Source organism: Scyliorhinus torazame, chromosome 27, assembly GCF_047496885.1.
Source record: "Scyliorhinus torazame isolate Kashiwa2021f chromosome 27, sScyTor2.1, whole genome shotgun sequence".
Taxonomy (NCBI): domain Eukaryota; kingdom Metazoa; phylum Chordata; class Chondrichthyes; order Carcharhiniformes; family Scyliorhinidae; genus Scyliorhinus; species Scyliorhinus torazame.
The window spans coordinates 5,447,143-5,467,972 of NC_092733.1; the positions used below are offsets into that span (position 1 = coordinate 5,447,143).

A 20,830-nucleotide genomic window follows, 5' to 3' on the forward strand; every position below is an offset into this window, starting at 1 on the left:
TGCACTTCAGCATTATGAATTTTGTCACCGTTTAAAAAATAGTCCATGCCGCTATTCTTTTTTCCAAAGTGCAAGGCCTCGCACTTGCCCACGTTGAATTTCATCAGCCATTTCTTGGACCACTCTCCTAAACTGTCTAAATCTTTCTGCAGCCTCCCCACTTCCTCCATACTACCTGCCCCTCCACCTATCTTTATATCATCGGCAAACTTAGCCAGAATGCCCCCAGTCCCGTCATCTAGATCGTTAATATATAAAGAGAACAGCTGTGGCCCCAACACTGAACCCTGCGGGACACCACTCGTCACCGATTGCCATTCCGAAAAAGAACCTTTTATCCCAACTCTCTGCCTTCTGCCTGACAGCCAATCGTCAATCCATGTTAGTACCTTGCCTCGAATACCATGGCCCTTATTTTACTCAGCAGTCTCCCGTGAGGCACCTTATCAAAGGCCTTTTGGAAGTCAAGATAGATAACATCCATTGGCTCTCCTTGGCCTAACCTATTTGTTATCTCTTCAAAGAACTCTAACAGGTTTGTCAGGCACGACCTCCCCATACTAAATCCATGCTGACTTGTCCTAATCCGACCCTGCACTTCCAAGAATTTAGAAATCTCATCCTTAACAATGGATTCTAGAATCTTGCCAACAACCAAGGTTAGGCTAATTGGCCTATAATTTTCCATCCTTTTTCCTTGTTCACTTCTTGAACAGGGGGGTTACAACAGCGGTTTTCCAATCCTCTGGGACTTTCCCTGACTCCAGTGACTTTTGAAAGATCATAACTAACGCCTCCACTATTTCTTCAACTATCTCCTTTAGAACTCTAGGATGTAGCCCATCTGGGCCCGGAGATTTATCAATTTTTAGACCTCTTAGTTTCTCTAGCACTTTCTCCTTTGTGATGGCTACCATATTCAACTCTGCCCCCTGACTCTCCTGAATTGTTGGGATATTACTCATGTCTTCTACTGTGAAGACTGACGCAAAGTACTTATTTAGTTCCTCAGCTATTTCCTTGTCTCCCATCACTAGATTACCAGCGTCATTTTGGAGCGGCCCAATGTCTACTTTTGCCTCCCGTTTGTTTTTAATGTATTTAAAGAAACTTTTACTATCATTGAACCTCGTGGCGGTATCATAAAGATACCTGGCGACTCGAGAGCAAAGGTTATAAAACAGAGCCAATTGAACCAACCAAAAGTTAGCAACACTGTTAAAGTTGTGTGTTAGGATTGTAACTATTAACGGTGTGTGTTAGGATTGGGACTGTTGGAGACATGTGTAAAGATTGGCACTGTTAAAGATGTCTGTCTGGATTGGAGCTGTTAACGATGTCTGTCAGAACTGGTACTATTAAAGATGTGTTTCAAGATTAGGACTGTTAAAGATGTGTGTTATGAGTGGGAATGTTAAAGGAGTGTCTAATTGCTAATTTCTCTGTCAGATATTTTAGTACCACCTACAAAGTTCAATAATATAGCAACAAGGGCATGTACGAGCTTGTATAAAAATGGTGAAAGGTTGCCTTCATAATTTGCATTATGTGTCATTGAACATTGAGAGCTTAAGGAAGTGAATTCTCTGAGTTATAAGTAATTTGGGCATATGTTTTGCTTTGACTGCCTTCTTGAGGCTGGCAAGTGTCAAACAGTTCTGGAAAACACTCAACAGGTCAAACAGTATTAACTCTGTTTCTTTCTCCACAAATACCACCTGGTTTGCTCAGTGTTTACCACCATTTTATGGTTTCATTTCAAATTTGTAGCATCCACTGTATTTGCTTTTGTTTTAAACTCCATCAGCATTTACTCCCATGACTTCTGGATATGGGGAGACAATATTCACCCTTTCAACCACTGCCTCCTCTTCCCATTCACTATTGGTATCTCTATTAGGATTGCTGAAAAGCACCTCAAGTTCTGTAACTTCAATAGGTGCTGTCCTGGGGCGGCATGTGGCGCAGTGGTTAGCACTGGGACTACAGCGCTGAGGACCCGGGTTCAAATCCCAGCCCTGGGCCACTGTCCGTGTGGAGTCTGCACATTCTCCCCGTGTCTACGTGGGTCTCACCCCCACAACCCAAAGATGTCCAGGTTAGGTGGATTTGTCACGCTAAGTTGGCCCTTAATTGGAAAACAAAATAATAATAATTGGGTACTCCAAATTTTTTTTTTAAAAAGGTGCTGTCCTATTATTTCTCTTCTTCCTTTTATGTTGTGAACAGAAGGCCGATTGTACTGCGAATGGACATTCCGCTCCCCTTTTAAAGCTACTACTACTCCAGATACTGTGGGGAAGGGTGGGTGAGTATCCTGTACCAGCCCAAACTGCACAGGAAATTAACTGACCTTTTGTTGTACTGTTCGACGATGAGTATCTTACATTGTTTTTGTATTTCATTATTTACATTAGTGTATACGGAACATAATGGAAAAACATGACAACATAATAATGGAGAAACATTATAACAAACTAACCATAAATAATAAAGAATGGAAAAAACACATTAAATAAGCTAGCAAGTTAACATACAAATATCAATGCAGCTACTACAGTAAAGAGTAACCGGTGGTCTATTTACATTACCTCAGTTGGTTACAGTGCAAGAGTAGGTAATTGGTTTTGTTCTCTGAGCCCCCTTTCATTTCTCAGTGTTTCCTGGGCAACCACCATTTCCATGTTGTCCCGGTCTTTCATATGTGGGTGCCTGCACCCTTCAGTATGTAAGACCTATTTCCCTTTTTCCTCTCAATGGTGTGGGTGCTCCTCCCTCCCCCTTTCTTTGGTCGTTGGTAGGTCCCTCACCCCTCCCCCTGCTCTCTCCCCCCTTTCTCACTCTCACCTTACCTGCCTCCCTCTCTCCCCCACTCCACCCCCAAGTCGCTGGTCACGAACTGGTCCTCGAAGAGGCTGATGAATTGTTCCCACATATGGTAGTGTCTTTCCTCAGACCCCCTAATTGCGAATTTTATTTTTTCCAATTTAAGGAACTCCATTAGGTCGGAGAGCCTGTCTGAGGCTTTGGATGGTGCAGCCAACCTCCGTCCAAGCAGAAGCTGACGCCAACCGATCAGGGATGCGAAGGCTAGGTCGCAGCCCCTCAACCCGTGAAGAGTTCTGGATGCTCCAATACTTCGAAGACCACCACACATGGGCATGACTTCATCATCACCCCAACCACCATGGACATGACCCGGAAGAAGGCGGTCGAGAACCCGTCGAGTCTAGGGCAGGACCAGAACATGTAGGTGTGGTTGGCCGGATACCCCTGACACCGCTCGCACTTATCTTCCACCTCCAGGGAGTATTCGCTCATCCGTGATCTGGTTAGGTGCGCTCTGTGCACCACCTTTAGTTGCATTAGGCTCAGCCCTGCACATGTGATGGTGGAGTTGATCCTGTGCAGTGCCTTGATCCAGAGTCCTCCCCTTATCTCTATGCCCAGCTCCTGAATGAAATGAAATGAAAATCGCTTATTGTCACAAGTAGGCTTCAAATTAAGTTACTGTGAAAAGCCCCTAGTCGCCACATTCCGGCGCCTGTTCGGGGAGGGTTACGGGGAGGCTGCCCCTACTTTTGTCACATTTCATTCAGTGGGGCCCTTACCTCTTCCAAAAGTCGACCATAGACGTTGCCACATTTATCTCCCCCAAGCCAGTGCAGTGCTAACATCCTGTCAAGTAAGGTGTTTCCGGGTAACAGGGGAAAGTCTTGGTTTCTTTGTTGGGAAATTCTTGCAGCTACAGGTATCGAAGCTTGTTCCCTAACGGGAGTTGGAGCTTCTCGGATAGTTCCCCCAGGGTCGCTACCTCTACCATCCATGTGCATGTCCCTCACCGTCAGTATCCCCTCTGTCCTATTTCCATGTATTGAATGTGGCAGGTATCCTTGCCGGTGTAAATTAATGGTTGTTGCAGATGGCGGTTGCAACTGAGTTAAAACTGGTGCCTGAACTGGTTTCCGGTCCTTAATGTGGCTACTACCACCGAGCTTCTCAAGTATGTGTTTGGGGGAGCCAGGAGTGAGGCGGTGGCCAGTGCCCAGAGAGACATCCCCGTGCAGGGGCCTCCTCCATCCGGACCCATTCCACTCTGGCTCTCCCAATCACCCCCTCTCTCTCTGCATTTGCCACCCAGTGGTAGAATAGGAGGTTCAGCAGGGTCAGGCCTACCATGTGTCGCCCTCATTATAAGATGGCTTTCCGTATCTTAGGATTCTTTCCCCCCTCAAACAAAGGCTATGATTAGTTTGTCAACCCTGGAGAGGAAGGATTTAGGGACGAAGGTCGGGAGTGTTCTGAATAAGAAGAGGAACCTTGGCAGTAGGTTAATTTTTATTGTCTGCACCCTCCCGCTAGGGATAGTGGGAGTGAATCCCATCTCCGCAGGTCCATCTTCACCTCTTCCACCAGGCTGGACAGGTTCCACTTATGGAGCTGTGTCCAGTCGTGAACTATCTGTATCCCCAGGTACCTGAATCTGGTCTGGGTAAGTTTAAACGGTAATGCCTCCAGCTCCGCTTCTCACCATTGGGGGTTCACCAGGATTATTTTGCTCTTATCCAGGTTACATTTGTAACCTGAGAAGACTCCAAACTCCCTCAGGAGTTCCGTTATGTGGCCCACACTGGACAGGGGGTTTCACACGCATAGACTGAACCTCTGTGCTCCCTGCCCTCTCTCCCAATGCCCATCCACTCCTTCACTGATCTGAGAGCGATGGCCAGTGGCTCAATTGCCAGTGCAAACATCAGCAGGGACGGAGAGCAGCCTTGCCTCGTTCCCCTGTGCAGCCAGAAATATTCAGAGCTGGTGGTGTTTGTCCGCACACTCGACATGGGAGCACTGCACAGAGGTTTTTGGGGGATCAGTGAGATCACGGCCTGTGTCAGAGTGGACAGCAGGGCAACCCTCGACAGAGAGTCATTGAACATCCCCAACATGTGCGAGGCCAGTGCCGCCGTGAAGTTTTTGTAAAGGTTCACCTGGAACCCATCTTCGGTGCCTTCCCTGACTGCATGAAATTGATGCAGTCCATGATCTCATCCAGCCCTAGCGGTGCTTCCAACCCTGTTTCCTGTTCTCCCCCACCACTGGTATGTCCAGCTTGTCGAGGAACTGTTTCATCGCCGAGTCTCCCTTCGGGGACTCGAAGGTGTACAGTCCCCGGTAAAAGTTGGCAAAGGCCCCGTTGATCTCACTTGGGCTGTGACCATCCTACCGTTCCCGTCCTTAACCTGTGCTATTTCCCCGTTTCCTTACCTGGTGTGCCAGCAAGCAGCTGGCCTTGTATCCATGTTCGTAGAAGGCCCCGTGACTGACAGAGCTGGTACACTGGTTTCCCAGTGGAGAGCAGGTCAAATTCAATTTGCAGATTTTTCCTCTCTGCTCCATGGTCAGGCCCCAGGCCTACCGCCCATCCACACCAACATGGAGCTGATCAGCCACTGTCTAGATACCCTTTCCTTCCTGCCCCTAAGGGCCCTATAAGCTATAATTTCCCCCCTGGTCATCACCTTCAGTGCCTCCCAGAACATGGAAGGTGAGACCTCCCCGTTCTGGTTGCAGGATACATATCCATGGCAGGCTTGTCCTCTTCTTTCACAGAACGCTTTGTTAGCGAGGCGGGCTGCCTCCAGCCTCCATTGGGGCGTGGGGGGGCTTCGGCCCAGCTACCACAGGATGCACCATTTCCTCTCCCATAATGAAGACTGTGTGAATAGACTTTGTGCACGTGGGAGACGATGGAGAACTTCTTCTCCCTTGGATGGTTGAATCGCCACGGGTCTACCCACCCCCCCTCACTCTGTTCACATCTTTGCACCATTACTTAACACATCTGCTCTCAGCTTCACTCCCTTCTCATCTGATTTAATGTTTTGTCAATGAGGCAGCTTCCAAAACAGATCTGACCCACTCCCTTCATTTGAAATGTTAGTTTTTGTCCGATGCTGTCTTTTTAATCCCTGCCCTGACAGTAGGAGTTTGAACCCTCCCACCATGCGCTAGGGCCGCCCCTGAGAGCTCGGCTGGCTCCGATCAAGCCGGCACTTTAAACACTGCCAGCTGTTAACAACACTCCTGTCCCCACAGGGAGGCTTAAAGTTTGCTCAAGTGGACCAAGAGTTCTGCCACCGCTGAGATTTTCTACCTGGTACAGTAAGTGTTTTCGGATTGTATTTTTGCTTAGAACCAGTGCTCAGTGTTTTTAAAGTGTGGCAAGTGCTCCCGAGCTCAGTCACTTGCCAAGGCTCTTCCCGAGTGGCACACACACTCCACAGGAGGCCGATATCCCACACCCTCTCCTGACATAGATTACAAATTCAACTATTGGAGACTTTCCATTTTACCGGAAAACACTATCAGGACATAAAAGCACAAACATTTGGCGGTTCTGAATTTTAATAAGAATGATGTTTTGTGTATTAAAGATTGTTCCTGGCGTTGGGACGCTGCTGTCGATTTTCGCATGTGGAGGTTCTTGGTGATTTGGGGGACGCTCAGACATCCCGAACCATTTGGTGTCAGTTGCAGGATTTGTGCAGAAAGCATCGACAATCCCGCACCAAACAGGATACCGCGCCCAGTCCTGAGAACAGACTGTGGAAGTGACTGAGGAATTAACACTGCATTCAATGCAAACTGCGGCATTAACTGCTCCAACGACAGCAACGATCAAAGATCAATAATCCACTCAGCAGCTAAACCCGATGAATTTACCAGGAGCCGATGTCCAGCTCTATTATCTGACCGACTAGTCATTCTGACAGAGCATACCCAGACTCCACACGTTAGCTCCCTCCTCCCTCCACACAGGCTGCTGAGGTTGTCCACTATTTTCTGTTTGTGTTTCAGATTCCAGGTGCGCAGTAATTTGCTTTGATCTTATTCTCGTCATTGTGAAGTTGTTGAAGGGGTGAAGTGGTTTGAGGAGCAGGCGGAATGGATGTGGAGACCAGAGGGGCTGAGGAGACATTGGGCGCCACTTTCCTGGAATACTGCAGCAATGAGACAGTTGCCCGGCACTATAACTACACTGGCAAACTGACCCCCAGCCGCTACAAGGCGGGGCTGAAGGCTCACGCTATCGTCTTTTTAATAGTTTGTATTTTTATCATTTTGGAGAATTTGCTGGTTCTCGTGGCCATTTGGAAGAATAGCAAGTTCCACAAGCCGATGTATTACTTGCTGGCCAACTTGACTCTATCAGACCTGCTGGCAGGAGTCACTTACATGGTCAACATATTGTTGTCCGGTGCCAACACTCTGAAGCTGACCCCGGTGTTGTGGTTCCTGAGAGAGGGGGGCGTTTTTATCACACTCACAGCCTCGGTCTTCAGTCTGCTGGCCATTGCGGTGGAGAGACATGTCACCATGGTGAGGATGCAATTACACAGCGCAGATAAGATGTGCCGGACGCGTCTCTTTGTGGCTGCAGACTGGGCATTATCAGTGTTTCTGGGAAGTCTCCCGATTTTAGGGTGGAATTGTATTGGGAACTTGTTAGCATGCTCCACCGTGCTGCCACTGTACTGCAAGAACTACATCCTGACTTGCATTCTGATCTTTATTTTAATCTTGTTTGCAATCGTGATATTGTACGTTCGGATTTATCGCTTAGTGAAGTGTAACAGCCTTGTCCTGGGAAGCCCGATGAGAAGGAACTGTCAGAAAGATTTGGCATTACTGAAAACAGTGACCATTGTGGTGGGCGCCTTCATTGCCTGCTGGCTACCCCTCTTCATTGTGCTGCTTTTGGACGTTTCATGTGCGGTGGGGACTTGCAGGATTCTTTACAAGGCTGATTATTTCCTGGCACTGGCAATGATGAATTCAGCATTAAACCCCATCATTTACACTCTGACCAGCAGAGACATGCGCCGGGCCATCGTGCGCCTCTTGTGTCTGACCAAAGAAGGAGAACAGGCTAAATGCTGCGGGGCGTTAATCTCCGATTGCAGCACCAGTCAGATGGACAGGTCATCCCACAGACACGAGCTTCTCCACACAACCCTGTCCTCTGGCAATGGGCCCCAATCACCCACCAGAACCTCACTGGCCTGACTTGAAAGATGACCAGTGTCCAGGGTGACACTGAGCTCACACCTTGTCTTTCAGCCGTCTGGGGAACTGCACATTCTTTCCTTGTGGGGAATGAGCGCAGGCTAATGCAAGTCAAACAAGCAACGCAAAGCGCCCTGGCGCCCAATGGAGGGAATGGTGATGTTGGCAGAGTAACAGAACAATAACAGTATCCGTGCCTAGCCACATACCACAGCCTGCTTTCCAATTGGCATCAAAAACCCCAGGGTCAATGTTGGATATTTACAACATCAGCCATTTGCAGCTTGCTTGCTTTAAGATGGACTTTAATTGATGTAGCATCAAAAGGACAATTGGACCTTGTTAATAGAAACGCTTTTGGTAATATCAGCAGCACAGACTGGTGCTGACCTTGCAGCAACCCAATCCACAAATAGGAACAACCAAACAGGCACAAAAAAATCACCCAAAATTCCATTTTCGATGTAAAAGGAAGTTATCTGTGGCCCCACCTTCGTGTCGCAAGACCAGAAGTTGCACAATAAGAACCATTGATGTTGTACATTTTAAACTGGGCGAGAAACAGCCTTCGACCTCGAAAGCGATGGCCTTTGTTCAGTCTTGTTAGACGATTAGATAGTCTCTCTGCAATCGAGCCTTCTCCGGGAGAGGGCTTGGGCTGCTGAGTAAATGCACTAACATTTGGCTGGCAGCGGGACAGGACAGTGGGTATAGATTTCAAACTCAGCTATACCCCAAAATACATGAACAAGGTCCTGGAAAGACTGGGACTGAAATAGACCCAAAACGCTTTGAAAATAAGGCAACAGCAAACTATCAAACATTTCTGGCAAAATCACATTGGTCCATTGTATTAACTAGAAAATAATGTGCATTGAATGTATTTATGCCGCGATTTTGAGTAAATCCCACACTGTGATGCTATTATTCTGCTAGCAGTGCCACTTGACATATGCTCCGAGCTGTAGACACGCCTAACTGCTGTGCTCGGTATCCAGGTAATGTTCCAAAGTCAAAAGAGGTGACTGTGCCAGAGGGTCACGCTTGAAGTCGCCCATGTGCATAATCAGGATAGGAGTTAAATCCATTGCCTCCTCATTACGCATGGACAGCGTGACTGCTCATTCCGACATTTCCACGTTGAACTGTTGTGGCCTTTCCGCGTTTATCTGAGCTCACTGCAGTAAATTGGCTGCTTCACAGTAACCCCGAGCAGGGGCTCCCAATACGGGGTGGAAGTGGAGGGAATAGTGCTAGTCAGGACTGTACCTGTCAACTTGGGGCAGGTAAGTTGAGGAAAGCTTCAGTTTCAGATAATTGAAATACATCAGAAGCGAACAACCTCTCTTTTTACAACCGGTTAATTCAAGTCGCATCTTCCAGCTCAGGGACAGATGAAGCCATTTGTAGTTGTTGCCAGATTGCACCAAGCTCCTGGTGGAGGTACAGAATAAAGTGCATGGTTACAGTGCTGAGGAAAGACAGAGCTGCCTTGTCACATCACTGTGTAGCTGATGTAGAGGTTTTGTAGCGGATTTTTTATTAACAGTTTCCCCCCCTGTAGGTGTCCACTCATTGCTAGTTTGGTTCCGTGCCAGCTGGGCACCCACCAGACCTCATCCCAAACTTAACTTCTCCTGGTGAATGTTAGCAGTTTGGACAATGACAGGACATTTCAGTCAACCTGACTCAGTCTTCATGTAATATTAGGGCTCACCGGATAGAAATCAGCTTGTCCGAGTTTCCCTCTGAAACCCTCCCCAACTCCCCAATTCCCCACCTCCCTCCTTCCCTCTGTACCCTCCCCAACTCTCCCATCTCCCCCCTTCCCTCCCCCCTTCCCTCTGTACCCTCCTCACCTCCCTCCTTCCCTCTGTACATTCCCCAATTCCACACCTACCTCCTTCCCTCTGTACCCTCCCCAACTCCCGCACCTCCCTCCTTCCCTCTGTACCCACCCCAACTGCCCACCTCCCTCCTTCCCTCTGTACCATCCCCAACTCCCCACCTCCCTCCTTCCCTCTGTACCCTCCCCAACTCCACCTCCCTCCTTCCCTCTGTAACCCTCCCCAACTCCTCCACCTCCCTCCTTCCCTCTGTACCCTCCCCAACTCCACCTCCCTCCTTCCCTCTGTAACCCTCCCCAACTCCTCCACCTCCCTCCTTCCCTCTGTAACCCTCCCCAACTCCCCACCTCACTCCTTCCCTCTGTACGCTCCGCAACTCCACCTCCCTCCTTCCCTCTGTACCCTCCCCAACTCCCCACCTCCCTCCTTCCCTCTATACCCTCCCCAACTCCCCCACTTCCCTCCTTCCCTCTGGACCCTCCCCACCTCCCTCCTTCCCTCTGTATCCTCCCCAACTCCCCACCTCCCTCCTTCCCTCTATACCCTCCCCAATTCCCCCACTTCCCTCCTTTCCTCTGTACCCTCCCCAACTCCCCACCTCCCTCCTTCCATCTGTACCCTCCCCAACTCCCCCACCTCCCTCATCCCCTCTGTAACCCCAACATCCATCTTCCTCCTTCCCACTGTAACCCCCCACACACCCCACCTCCCTCCTTCCCTCTGTACCCTCCCCAACTCCCCACCTCCCTCCATCCCTCTGAACCCCTCCCCAACTCCCCGACCTCCTTCCTTCCCTCTGTAACCCTCTCCATCTCCCCCCACCTCCCTCCTTCCCTGTGAAACTCTCCCAACTCCCCACCTCCCTCCTTCCCACTGTACCCTCCCCAACTCTCCCACCTCCCTCCTTCCCTCTGTAACCCTCCCCAACTCCTCCAGCTCCCTCCTTCACTCTGTACCCTCCCCAACTCCCCCACCTCCCTCCTTCACTCTGTACCCTCCCCAACTCCCCCACCTCCCTCATCCCCTCTGTAACCCCAACACCCATCTTCCTCCTTCCCACTGTAACCCTCCCCAACTCCTCCACCTCCCTCCTTCACTCTGTGAATCTACCCCACCACCTTCTTTCCCTCCCCAACTATGCTCCACTTCCCTCTTTCTCTCTGTAACCCTGTACTCCCCACCTTACTCTTCACCTATCATCAACACAGACCAGCAATTGATCATATCGCTCCGCTTGGGTGGGGTCACACAGAGCACAAGTGATGTCTTGCTAACACTGTGTGTGGTCTGATATTTCCCCACTTTGAGGTCGCTGCAAAAGAAAGGAAGTTTATAGTGGCACTGTAGAGTCTGCAATTCTGCAAGACAGAATAAAGCATTATATAATGTTGGGCCCTCTAAGGATGTATGCCCCCCTGCCCGACTGACAGCACCTAAAATGTCTCACTTCTGATGGGAAAAGCCAAGCAACTGAGTCATATTGATCCCTTCACATCACCGCATCCCATTTTCTGTGTGGAAGTAGTCACTCTGTTGTTATTGTATCTTGCACATTGAAGCAATTCAGATGCACTGCCCAGGGAGGAATGAACAGTTTGAATTCTTCCAAAGCTGATTCTAAGTTCAATACGATAAAGTGATTGTTTAGCTATAAACGGTGTTTCAGCTGTGAGAATCATTGATGAGAATGTTTAACTTAAATGCTTTGCTCTGAAATTTTGAATAAAGTTTTATTACTCAAGTGCTTTTATTATATTCGCTATATTAACATTGTAAATAATAGGGGTTACATAACACTAAAAAGAGTAGTATGGCATTGAATGTCAGTTAGGGTCATCATCTGTAAATGTAGGTCAAGCCACTTTCAACAAACATAGAAAAGAAATTTGCAGACAGGAGAGAATACTGATATCTCCATTAATATATACATCTTAGCAAGCTCTTCCATAGAAATTCCACAGTTCTCTTGATGACTCAATGCACCATGTTGTGTTTATCCAAAATATACAAGACAGAAGACTCCAGTCCAATCCTTAACTTTGTTCAGTTAGGAGGGCGGCATGTGGTGTAGTGGTTAGCACTGGGACTGCGGCACTGAGGATCTGGGTTTGTATCCCGGCCTTGGGTCACTGTCCTTGAGGAGTTTGCACATTCTCCTCATGTCTGCATGGGTCTCACCCCCACAACCCAAAGATGTGCAGGTTAGGCGGATTGACCATGCTAAATTGCCCCTTAATTGGAAAAAAAAATAATTGGGTACTCTAAATTTATAAAAACTTTGTTCAGTTAGACAGGAAGCAGCTGGGTGAAAGAATTGGCATTTGTATCTCACACAAATAAGGAAGGGAAGGAATTACCCAGGAATCCTGTTCCAAATCAATATTGAGTGATCCCTGCTGGAACATCCTAATATGGGGATGGCAAGTAAGGACAGAATCAAAGTTGGCTGTGATGATCTCTGCAGGGAAACAGCCAGCAGGTTTATACATGAAGAATAATCATTTTTGAGAAATGCTGGCAGGCTGCATGGCAACCCTGGAACCAACTCCCAAAAAGTCAACACCTTCTATCCACAACAGGAAAGGGAAAGTAATGGGAGTAAATGAGAGTGGTAGCTATACAATGTGATCATTTTCACATTCTCACTGTTTGCAGCAGCAGGAAGGGATACTGACCCCAGGAAAACCTTACTCTCAGTTCCAAAAATTAAGAGATTCATACATAACGTGCCAACATGCTGTGTCATAAAAGTCAAGTTGAATCCTTTCAACTATAACCCATCCTCCAGAGAATCTACTTCAGAGAACTGCCTTCTTTTTCGATCTGTTTCTTTCCCTGTTCTGCAATGTATTCACAATAAGGCTCAAACCCTTGAATTGATTTATTCAATGTTGAATGAATGCCAACTACCATACTCTATTCCTCTTTTCTGCTTCAGTACTTAGCACATTTCATAATCTTCGGACAACCAAAGCACATCACAGTCAATTAAGTGCTTTTTCAAGTGCAGTCAATGGAGTCATTATGAGAATGCAGCCAGGACCCACAAACAACCATGAATTAAATGACCACATCATCTGTTTTAGGCAATGTAGGTTGAAAGATAGGCATTAACCAGAACACTGAAACAACTCCCCTACTTTTCTTAGAAGGTAGCACAGGATCATTTACATCCAACCTCAAATGACAGCACCCTTTCAGTCCTGCATTAAAGTATCAGTATCAAAATGTTTGGTGTGAAACTAGAATCCATAGCCAGGCTCTTCCCCAAGGCTGACACTTATATGGCAACAGCTACTGTGTAGGCATTCACATTGCAAATGCAAAGTCTCTAGTTAATTTTTGGAACAACTTGCAAACATTTTCTCTTTGAACACAGTGTTCCTATACAGTAGACAGAGCACTTAGGCATGACTATTAGTGATATTGTAAATCAGGAAAAAAAACCAAATAATATTTTAGCACAATCCAGGATAGTCATTAATTTCCACAAAATTAATTCTGAGACATTTAATTCATCTGAATCCATTACTTAGCAGCAACGTTTAAATCATTGTATTATTAAACATTTCCTCAGCAGAATCTGCTGATATTTAATATGTTAGTCTTTTTTTATATTCAAAAGCAAGAAACACAAACTTAAACATATTCCAGATGGGATATCCCGTACCAGCCTCCCCGAACAGGTGCCGGAATGTGGCGACTAGGGGCTTTTCACAGTAACTTAATTGAAGCCTACTTGTGACAATAAGCGATTTTCATTTCATTTCATTTCATCTAATTTATCCTTTCCCACTAATGCAGAGGCATTATGGAAAAACAACTCTTGTCAGCTGCTTCATCTCAAACACAGCTTCATATTTCTAAATGCTCAAGCAGCAGCATCAACAGCAAAATAACACGTCTGTCAGGAGTTTAAAGTTTCCAGAGATTTATTATCAAGTAAACTTCATAATATTTGTGCACAATATTTGCAAATATAGAAAAATGCATTTGTTTACAGACATTGCCTGATTTACAACAACAGATAAACTCTTGAACTAGACACAGGGCGGACACCTTTCATTATGCTTGTCAGCTTTGAGTAGCTGAGAGATACACAGGTAACTGGGAAAGATTTTTTAAAATATTGGTGTGCCCATTTAGCTATAAATTTGGAGCATTGACATCACCAGTGGGATGGCTTTGTTCAACATCAAAGACATTTATCTAGCCAACAAAATCCACTTAAGATTCTTATAGCCTTGAGACAAATATCATTTAAAAAGTCACAGCAGTATAAAGCAAGCAGTAATTAAACTAATATGTGACCCACCTCAAATTAACATTGCTGCAGCACAGTAAATCCCTCACAGCCTTCCTCCCCTCCCAATTGGTTTAGTGGGTTAATGCACCCTGTGGTGTGGCACTCAGCCATACAGACCAAGAAAGTCCTTACTGAATCCTTGGTTGTGCTGAGCTAGCAAATCTCATTTGAGCAGCCTTAGGTTCCACATACTGGGATAATAGGGAATGACAATCAGAATTGACACCCCTGATCATGAATAGTGGTCCTTGCTATTATTATAAATTAACTCAATGAGTTTTACCCTTGGTGAATGGCCACTGTAATGGATAACCAGAGAGTTGCAAGGATCTGTTCAATTTTATCCAAATATGAGTCACTTGTCTTCAATTCAGAAGGTGTCAGGGAGCAATGGAAATAAAGAAGTCACAAGCGATAATGTATATCAGTCATCTACACATGGTGCTTAATACAAAGAACAAAGAAAAGTACAGCGCAGGAACAGGCCCTTCGGCCCTCCAAGCCCGTGCCGACCATGCTGCCCGACTAAACTACAATCCTCTACACTTCCCGAGTCCGTATCTCTCTATTCCCATCCTATTCATGTATTTGTCAAGATTCCCCTTAAATGTCACTATCGTCCCTGCTTCCACCACCTCCTCCATCAGCGAGTTCCAGGCACCCACTACCCTCTGTGTAAAATATTTGCCTTGTACATCTACTCTAAACCTTGCCCCTCGCACCTTAAACCTATGCCCCCGAGTAATTGACCCCTCTACCTTGGGGTAAACCCCCTGACTATCCACTCTGTCTATGCCCCTCATAATTTTGTAGACCGAATGTCAGTCAGTGTCACCTCACCTCTGGAGTTCAGCTCTTTTGTCCATGTTAGAACCAAGGCTATAATGAGGTCAGGAACTGAGTGGCCGACGGAACCCAATGAGCAGGTTAATGCTAAGGAAGTGCTGCTCAATAGCACTGCTGATAATACTTCCATTACTTTGCTAATAATCAACAATAAACTGATGGGGCAGTAATTGGCTGGGTTGGATTCGTCCTGTTTTCTGTGGACAGGACATATCTGGGCAATTTCTTTATTGTCGGTTAGAAGCCAGCGTGGAGCTGTACTGGAACAACTTGGCGAAGGGTGTGGCAGGTTCTGTGACTTCAAAGAGTCTCAGGACAGAGGATCAGGCAGACACAAATCTTGGGGCAGAGAGTCAGGTAAGCCTGGAGACTTGGGCGGAGGGTCAAGCAGGCCCAGCTCTTGGGGCAGAGAGTCAGGTAAGCCTGGAGTCTTGGGTGGAGGGTCAGGCAGGCCCAGCATTGGGGCAGAGAGTCAGGTAAGCCTGGAGTCTTGGGTGGAGGGTCAGGCAGGCCCAGCATTGGGGCAGAGAGTCAGGTAAGCCTGGAGTCTTGGGTGGAGGGTCAAGCAGGCCTAGCTCTTTGGGCAGAGAGTCAGGTAAGCTTGGAGTCTTGGGTGGAGGGTCAGGCAGGCCCAGGTCTTGGGGCAGAGAGTCAGGTAAGCCTGGAGTCTTGGGTGGAGGGTTAAGCAGCCCAGCTCTTGGGGCAGAGAGTCAGGTAAGCCTGGAGTCTTGGGTGGAGGGTCAAGCAGGCCCAGGTCTTGGGGCAGAGAGTCAGGTAAGCCTGGGGTCTTGGGTGGAGGGTCAGGCAGGCCCAGCAGTGGGGCAGAGAGTCAGGTAAGCCTGGAGTCTTGGGTGGAGGGTCAGGCAGACCCAGGTTTGGGCAGGACGTCCATCAAGCAGCCTGTCTCTGGCAGGGTTCTGGCAGTCAAGTTGGGAGAGGGATTTGGGGCTAGGAACTGCCAGGTTTGTGAGGTCTAAAAATTGATAAATCCCCGGGCCCAGATGGGCTACATCCTAGAGTTCTAAAGGAGATAGCTGAAGAAATAGTGGAGGCGTTAGTTACGATCTTTCAAAAATCACTGGAGTCAGGGAAAGTCCCAGAGGATTGGAAAATCGCTGTTGTAACCCCCCTGTTCAAGAAGGGAACAAGGAAAAAGGATGGAAAATTATAGGCCAATTAGCCTAACCTTGGTTGTTGGCAAGATTCTAGAATCCATTGTTAAGGATGAGATTTCTAAATTCTTGGAAGTGCAGGGTCGGATTAGGACAAATCAGCATGGATTTAGTAAGGGGAGGTCGTGCCTGACAAACCTGTTAAGAGTTCTTTGAAGAGATGACAAATAGGTTAGACCAAGGAGAGCAATGGATGTTATCTAACTTGACTTCCAAAAGGCCTTTGATAAGGTGCCTCACGGGAGACTGCTGAGTAAAATAAGGGCCCATGGTATTCGAGGCATGGTACTAACATGGATTGACGATTGGCTGTCAGGCAGAAGGCAGAGAGTTGGGATAAAAGGTTCTTTTTCGGAATGGCAACCGGTGACGAGTGGTGTCCCGCAGGGTTCAGTGTTGGGGCCACAGCTGTTCACTTTATATATTAACGATCTAGATGACGGGACTGGGGGCATTCTGGCTAAGTTTGCCGATGATACAAAGATAGGTGGAGGGGCAGGTAGTATGGAGGAGGTGGGGAGGCTGCAGAAAGATTTAGACAGTTTAGGAGAGTGGTCCAAGAAATGGCTGATGAAATTCAACGTGGGCAAGTGCAAGGTCTTGCACTTTGGAAAAAAGAATAGAGGCATGGACTATTTTCTAAACGGTGACAAAATTCATAATGCTGAAGTGCAAAGGGACTTGGGAGTCCTAGTCCAGGATTCTCTAAAGGTAAACTTGCAGGTTGAGTCCGTAATTAAGACAGCAAATGCAATGTTGTCATTCATCTCAAGAGGCTTGGAATATAAAAGCAGGGATGTACTTCTAAAGCTTTATAAAGCATTAGTTAGGCCCCATTTAGAATACCGTGAGCAATTTTGGGCCCCACACCTCAGGAAGGACATACTGGCGCTGGAGCGGGTCCAGCGGAGATTCACACGGATGATCCCAGGAATGGTAGGCCTAACATACGATGAACGTCTGAGGATCCTGGGATTATATTCATTGGAGTTTAGGAGGTTGAGGGGAGATCTAATAGAAACTTACAAGATAATGAATGGCTTAGATAGGGTGGACGTAGGGAAGTTGTTTCCATTAGCAGGGGAGACTAGGACCCGGGGGCACAGCCTTAGAATAAAAGGGAGTCACTTTAGAACAGAGATGAGGAGAAATTTCTTCAGCCAGAGAGTGGTGGGTCTGTGGAATTCATTGCCACAGAGGGCGGTGGAGGCCGGGACGTTGAATGTCTTTAAGACAGAAGTTGATAAATTCTTGATTTCTCGAGGAATTAAGGGCTATGGAGAGAGAGCGGGTAAATGGAGTTGAAATCGGCCATGATTGAATGGTGGAGTGGACTCGATGTGCCGAATGGCCTTACTTCCGCTCCTATGTCTTATGGTCTTATGGGATAGAGGGGATGTATGAGGGGAGGAGCAATACAGAGTGTCTAGGAAGCAGTGAATGGAACATGGACGGTGTCGAAAATACAGACTAAGTAAGGCACATGTGGAATGTTGTGAGGGTTCTAGTTCCTCCACTCTCCCACGCCAGTCTCACTATGCACCCTGATCTCTGATTCCGCTTTTACCCCACCCCATTCGGAATGCATATGCTTATTAACATCAACAGCAAGTCAAAATATTACAGTTCTATTAAGGAATAACTACAGACTAAGTCAGACTTTTGCACACAGTGCTGCTCCACTAACTATTCATATCTAAAATTTCTTGCCAATGGACATGCGCACACTCCTTTCCTGAGTTCTAGGGATGGATCTGTTCAAAAACTTTAATCTGTGCTGGCACACATGCTGTCCATTACCAGCATTTTCTGTTTTTATTTCTTATACTGCTTTCATCTTCGGGATCCCAATTCCAACCCAGTTTTGATTTATGGTGCAAATCTCCTCTCTCTGTTGGTTCTAAAAGTCCAAAAATCATTGAACTTTTACAGCACAGAAACAGGCCAGCTGGTGCAACAGGTCTATGCTCCAAAGAACATAGTTCTGCTTTACTGCATCTAACCTTATTAACATATCCTTCAATTCATTTAACTTCTTGTACCTATCTAGCTTTCCCTTAAACACACTGATAACAATCACCACTGTATATAATATGGATATGTGCAGTTATTTCAAAAATTTTAAAACCTGAACAAAAACCTTTAAAATGGCTGAAACCATCATGTCTGTAAACCCTGAACACAAAGGAAGTCACGTGGCAATGTTAGGAAAACTTACAGTTTCTTATCTCTGAGGACTGTGCAGCCCAACTTCAAAAAGAGCTATATAAAGGCAATCTGCATTTAAAAATGCAGGCAGGCCAGAAGGAGATGGGTTGTCTGATAAGAGAAAGGGGCCCATACCCTGCTTTTTAATTCCAAATGGCTGAGACGTTTAAGTCTCTGGAATCCAGACAATGGATGTCAAAGACCTGATAGCGAGGAGTCATGTAACATGGGCCTTTGGCTTGTGGAAAAAGTAATATCATCCAGCAGAGGGCAGTAGAGTGGAGCTGGTGATTGGCTGTTGCGGGGGAAATTTGCATACGTGCATTGTGGTCACCGTAACTTGAAGGTGGTCTGTGGAGGAGCTGTTGTCAAGTGACACTTAAACCCAAAACACTTCTTCAGTGTTTCCCTCCCTACCCCCTCCTCTAACCAAAAAAACAACAACCGTTGTAAGGATCCCAGCCGAGAGGAAGGCTTGAGGGCAGGTAGAAGTAGAAAGCAGTTGAACCGTGACATCACAGCCTGCAGGTAAGTGATTGACTGATGACTGGTAAGTAGTTTTTCTTTTTCCTGAGGTGTTATCGTGCGGGGCACAGTGGTTGCTGAGTGAGTGCTTGCTGAGAAGGGGAGTAAATATTTTTTAAACTTACTGGAGGGAGTTTCCAGCTGAATCCAGTCAGAGTGAGGACAGAGTGACTGCTGGGTAAGCAGTAAAGATTTAAATTGTTTGCGCAAGCCCAAACAGCTGATTGCTGTTTTCGTGTGGGGCGCAGTGGTTGCTGGTTAAGTGTTTTATTTTTACCTGTATTTAAGTTGGGCAGTTTCTAAACCCTAGACACTACACTTGTAGTGTCCCCCATTCTTCCACCTCCTTTAACCTGAGGGTTAGAATGAATAACAGGTAAGCTCTTTCTTTCTTTTTCTTTTTTTTACCTAGAGGGGATGGCAGGGAAGGCAGTGCAATGTTCCTCCTGCGGAATGTTTGTGGTGAGGGACGCCGTCAGTGTCCCTGCTGATTTCATCTGTGGGAAGTGCACCCATCTGCAGCTCCTCAGAAACCGCATTAGGGAACTGGAGCTGGATGAACTTCGGATCATTCGGGAGGCAGAGGTGGTTATAGATAGAAGCTTCAGGGATGTAGTTACTCCGAAGAATAAAGATAGATGGGTGACGGTGAGAGGGGCTAGGATGAAGCAGTCAGTACAGGGATCCTCTGTGGTCGTTCCCCTTAGTAACAAGTATACCGCTTTGGATACTGTTGGGGGAGGGGGGGGACTTACGAGGGGTAAGCCATGGGGTACAGGTCTCTGGCACAGTCTGTCCCTGTTGCTCAGAAGGGAAGGGGGAGGGGAGTAGAGCATTAGTCATTGGAGACTCCATAGTTAGGGGGATAGATAGGAAATTCTGTGGGAACGAGAGAGACTCGCGGTTGGTGTGTTGCCTCCCAGGTGCCAGGGTCCGTGATGTCTCGGAACGTGTTTTCGGGATCCTTAAGGGGGAGGGGGAGCAGCCCCAAGTCATGGTCCACATAGGTACCAACGACATAGGGAGGGATAGGGATGTAAGGCAGGAATTCAGGGAGCTAGGGTGGAAACTTAGATCTAGGACAAACAAAGTTATTATCTCTGGGTTGTTACCTGTGCCACATGCTAGCGAGACGAGGAATAGGGAGAGAGAGGAGTTGAACACGTGGCTACAGGGATGGTGCAGGAGGGAGGGTTTCAGATTCCTGGATAATTGGGGCTCATTCTGGGGTAGGTGGGACCTCTACAAACGGGATGGTCTACATCTGCACCAGAGGGGTACCAATATCCTGGGGGGGAAATTTGCTAATGCTCTTCAGGAGGGTTTAAGCTAGTTCAGCAGGGGATTGGGAACCTGAATTGTAGCTCCAGTATACAGGAGGTTGAGAGTAGTGAGGTCATGAGTAAGGTCTCAAAGTTGCAGGAGTGTACCGACAGGCAGGAAGGTGGTTTAAAGTGTGTCTTCTTCAATGCCAGGAGCATCCGGAATAAGGTGGGTGAACTTGCGGCATGGGCTGGTACCTGGGACTTCGACGTTGTGGCCATATCGGAGACATGGATAGAGCAGGGACAGGAATGGTTGTTGCAGGTGCCGGAGTTTAGATATTTCAGTAAGCTCAGGGAAGGTGGTAAAAGAGGGGGAGGGGTGGCATTGTTAGTCAAGGACAGTATTACGGTGAGGATGAGGATTCGTCTACTGAGGTAGTATGGGCTGAGGTTAGAAACAGGAAAGGAGAGGTCACCCTGCTAGGGGTTTTCTATAAGCCTCCAAAAAGTTCCAGAAATGTAGAGGAAAGGATTGCAAAGATGATTCTGGATAGGAGCGAAAGCAACAGGGTAGTTGTTATGGGGGACTTTAAC

At 47.1% G+C, this 20,830-nt stretch overlaps 1 protein-coding gene across 2 annotated transcripts; it reads left to right on the forward strand.

Annotated features, from left to right (window-relative positions):
* The first annotated feature begins 2,972 nt into the window (after positions 1-2,972).
* On the forward strand, positions 2,973-11,655 carry LOC140403144 (sphingosine 1-phosphate receptor 1-like). 2 transcript variants are annotated; one of them, XM_072490821.1, is made up of 2 exons: positions 2,973-3,249; positions 6,435-11,655. In XM_072490821.1, exon 2 carries the CDS (start codon positions 6,946-6,948, stop codon positions 8,065-8,067), a length of 1,122 nt encoding a protein of 373 aa, XP_072346922.1. In that variant the 5' UTR covers positions 2,973-3,249; positions 6,435-6,945; the 3' UTR covers positions 8,068-11,655. The 2 variants fall into 2 exon arrangements, with proteins under 2 accessions (XP_072346922.1, XP_072346921.1); XM_072490820.1 differs by lacking the exon at positions 2,973-3,249 and adding an exon at positions 6,035-6,162.
* Positions 11,656-20,830: the final 9,175 nt, after the last annotated feature.

Bases quoted from the DNA above. Each gene is read 5' to 3' on its own strand.
- LOC140403144 (XM_072490821.1), top strand. From the start codon at position 6,946: ATGGATGTGGAGACCAGAGGGGCTGAGGAGACATTGGGCGCCACTTTC.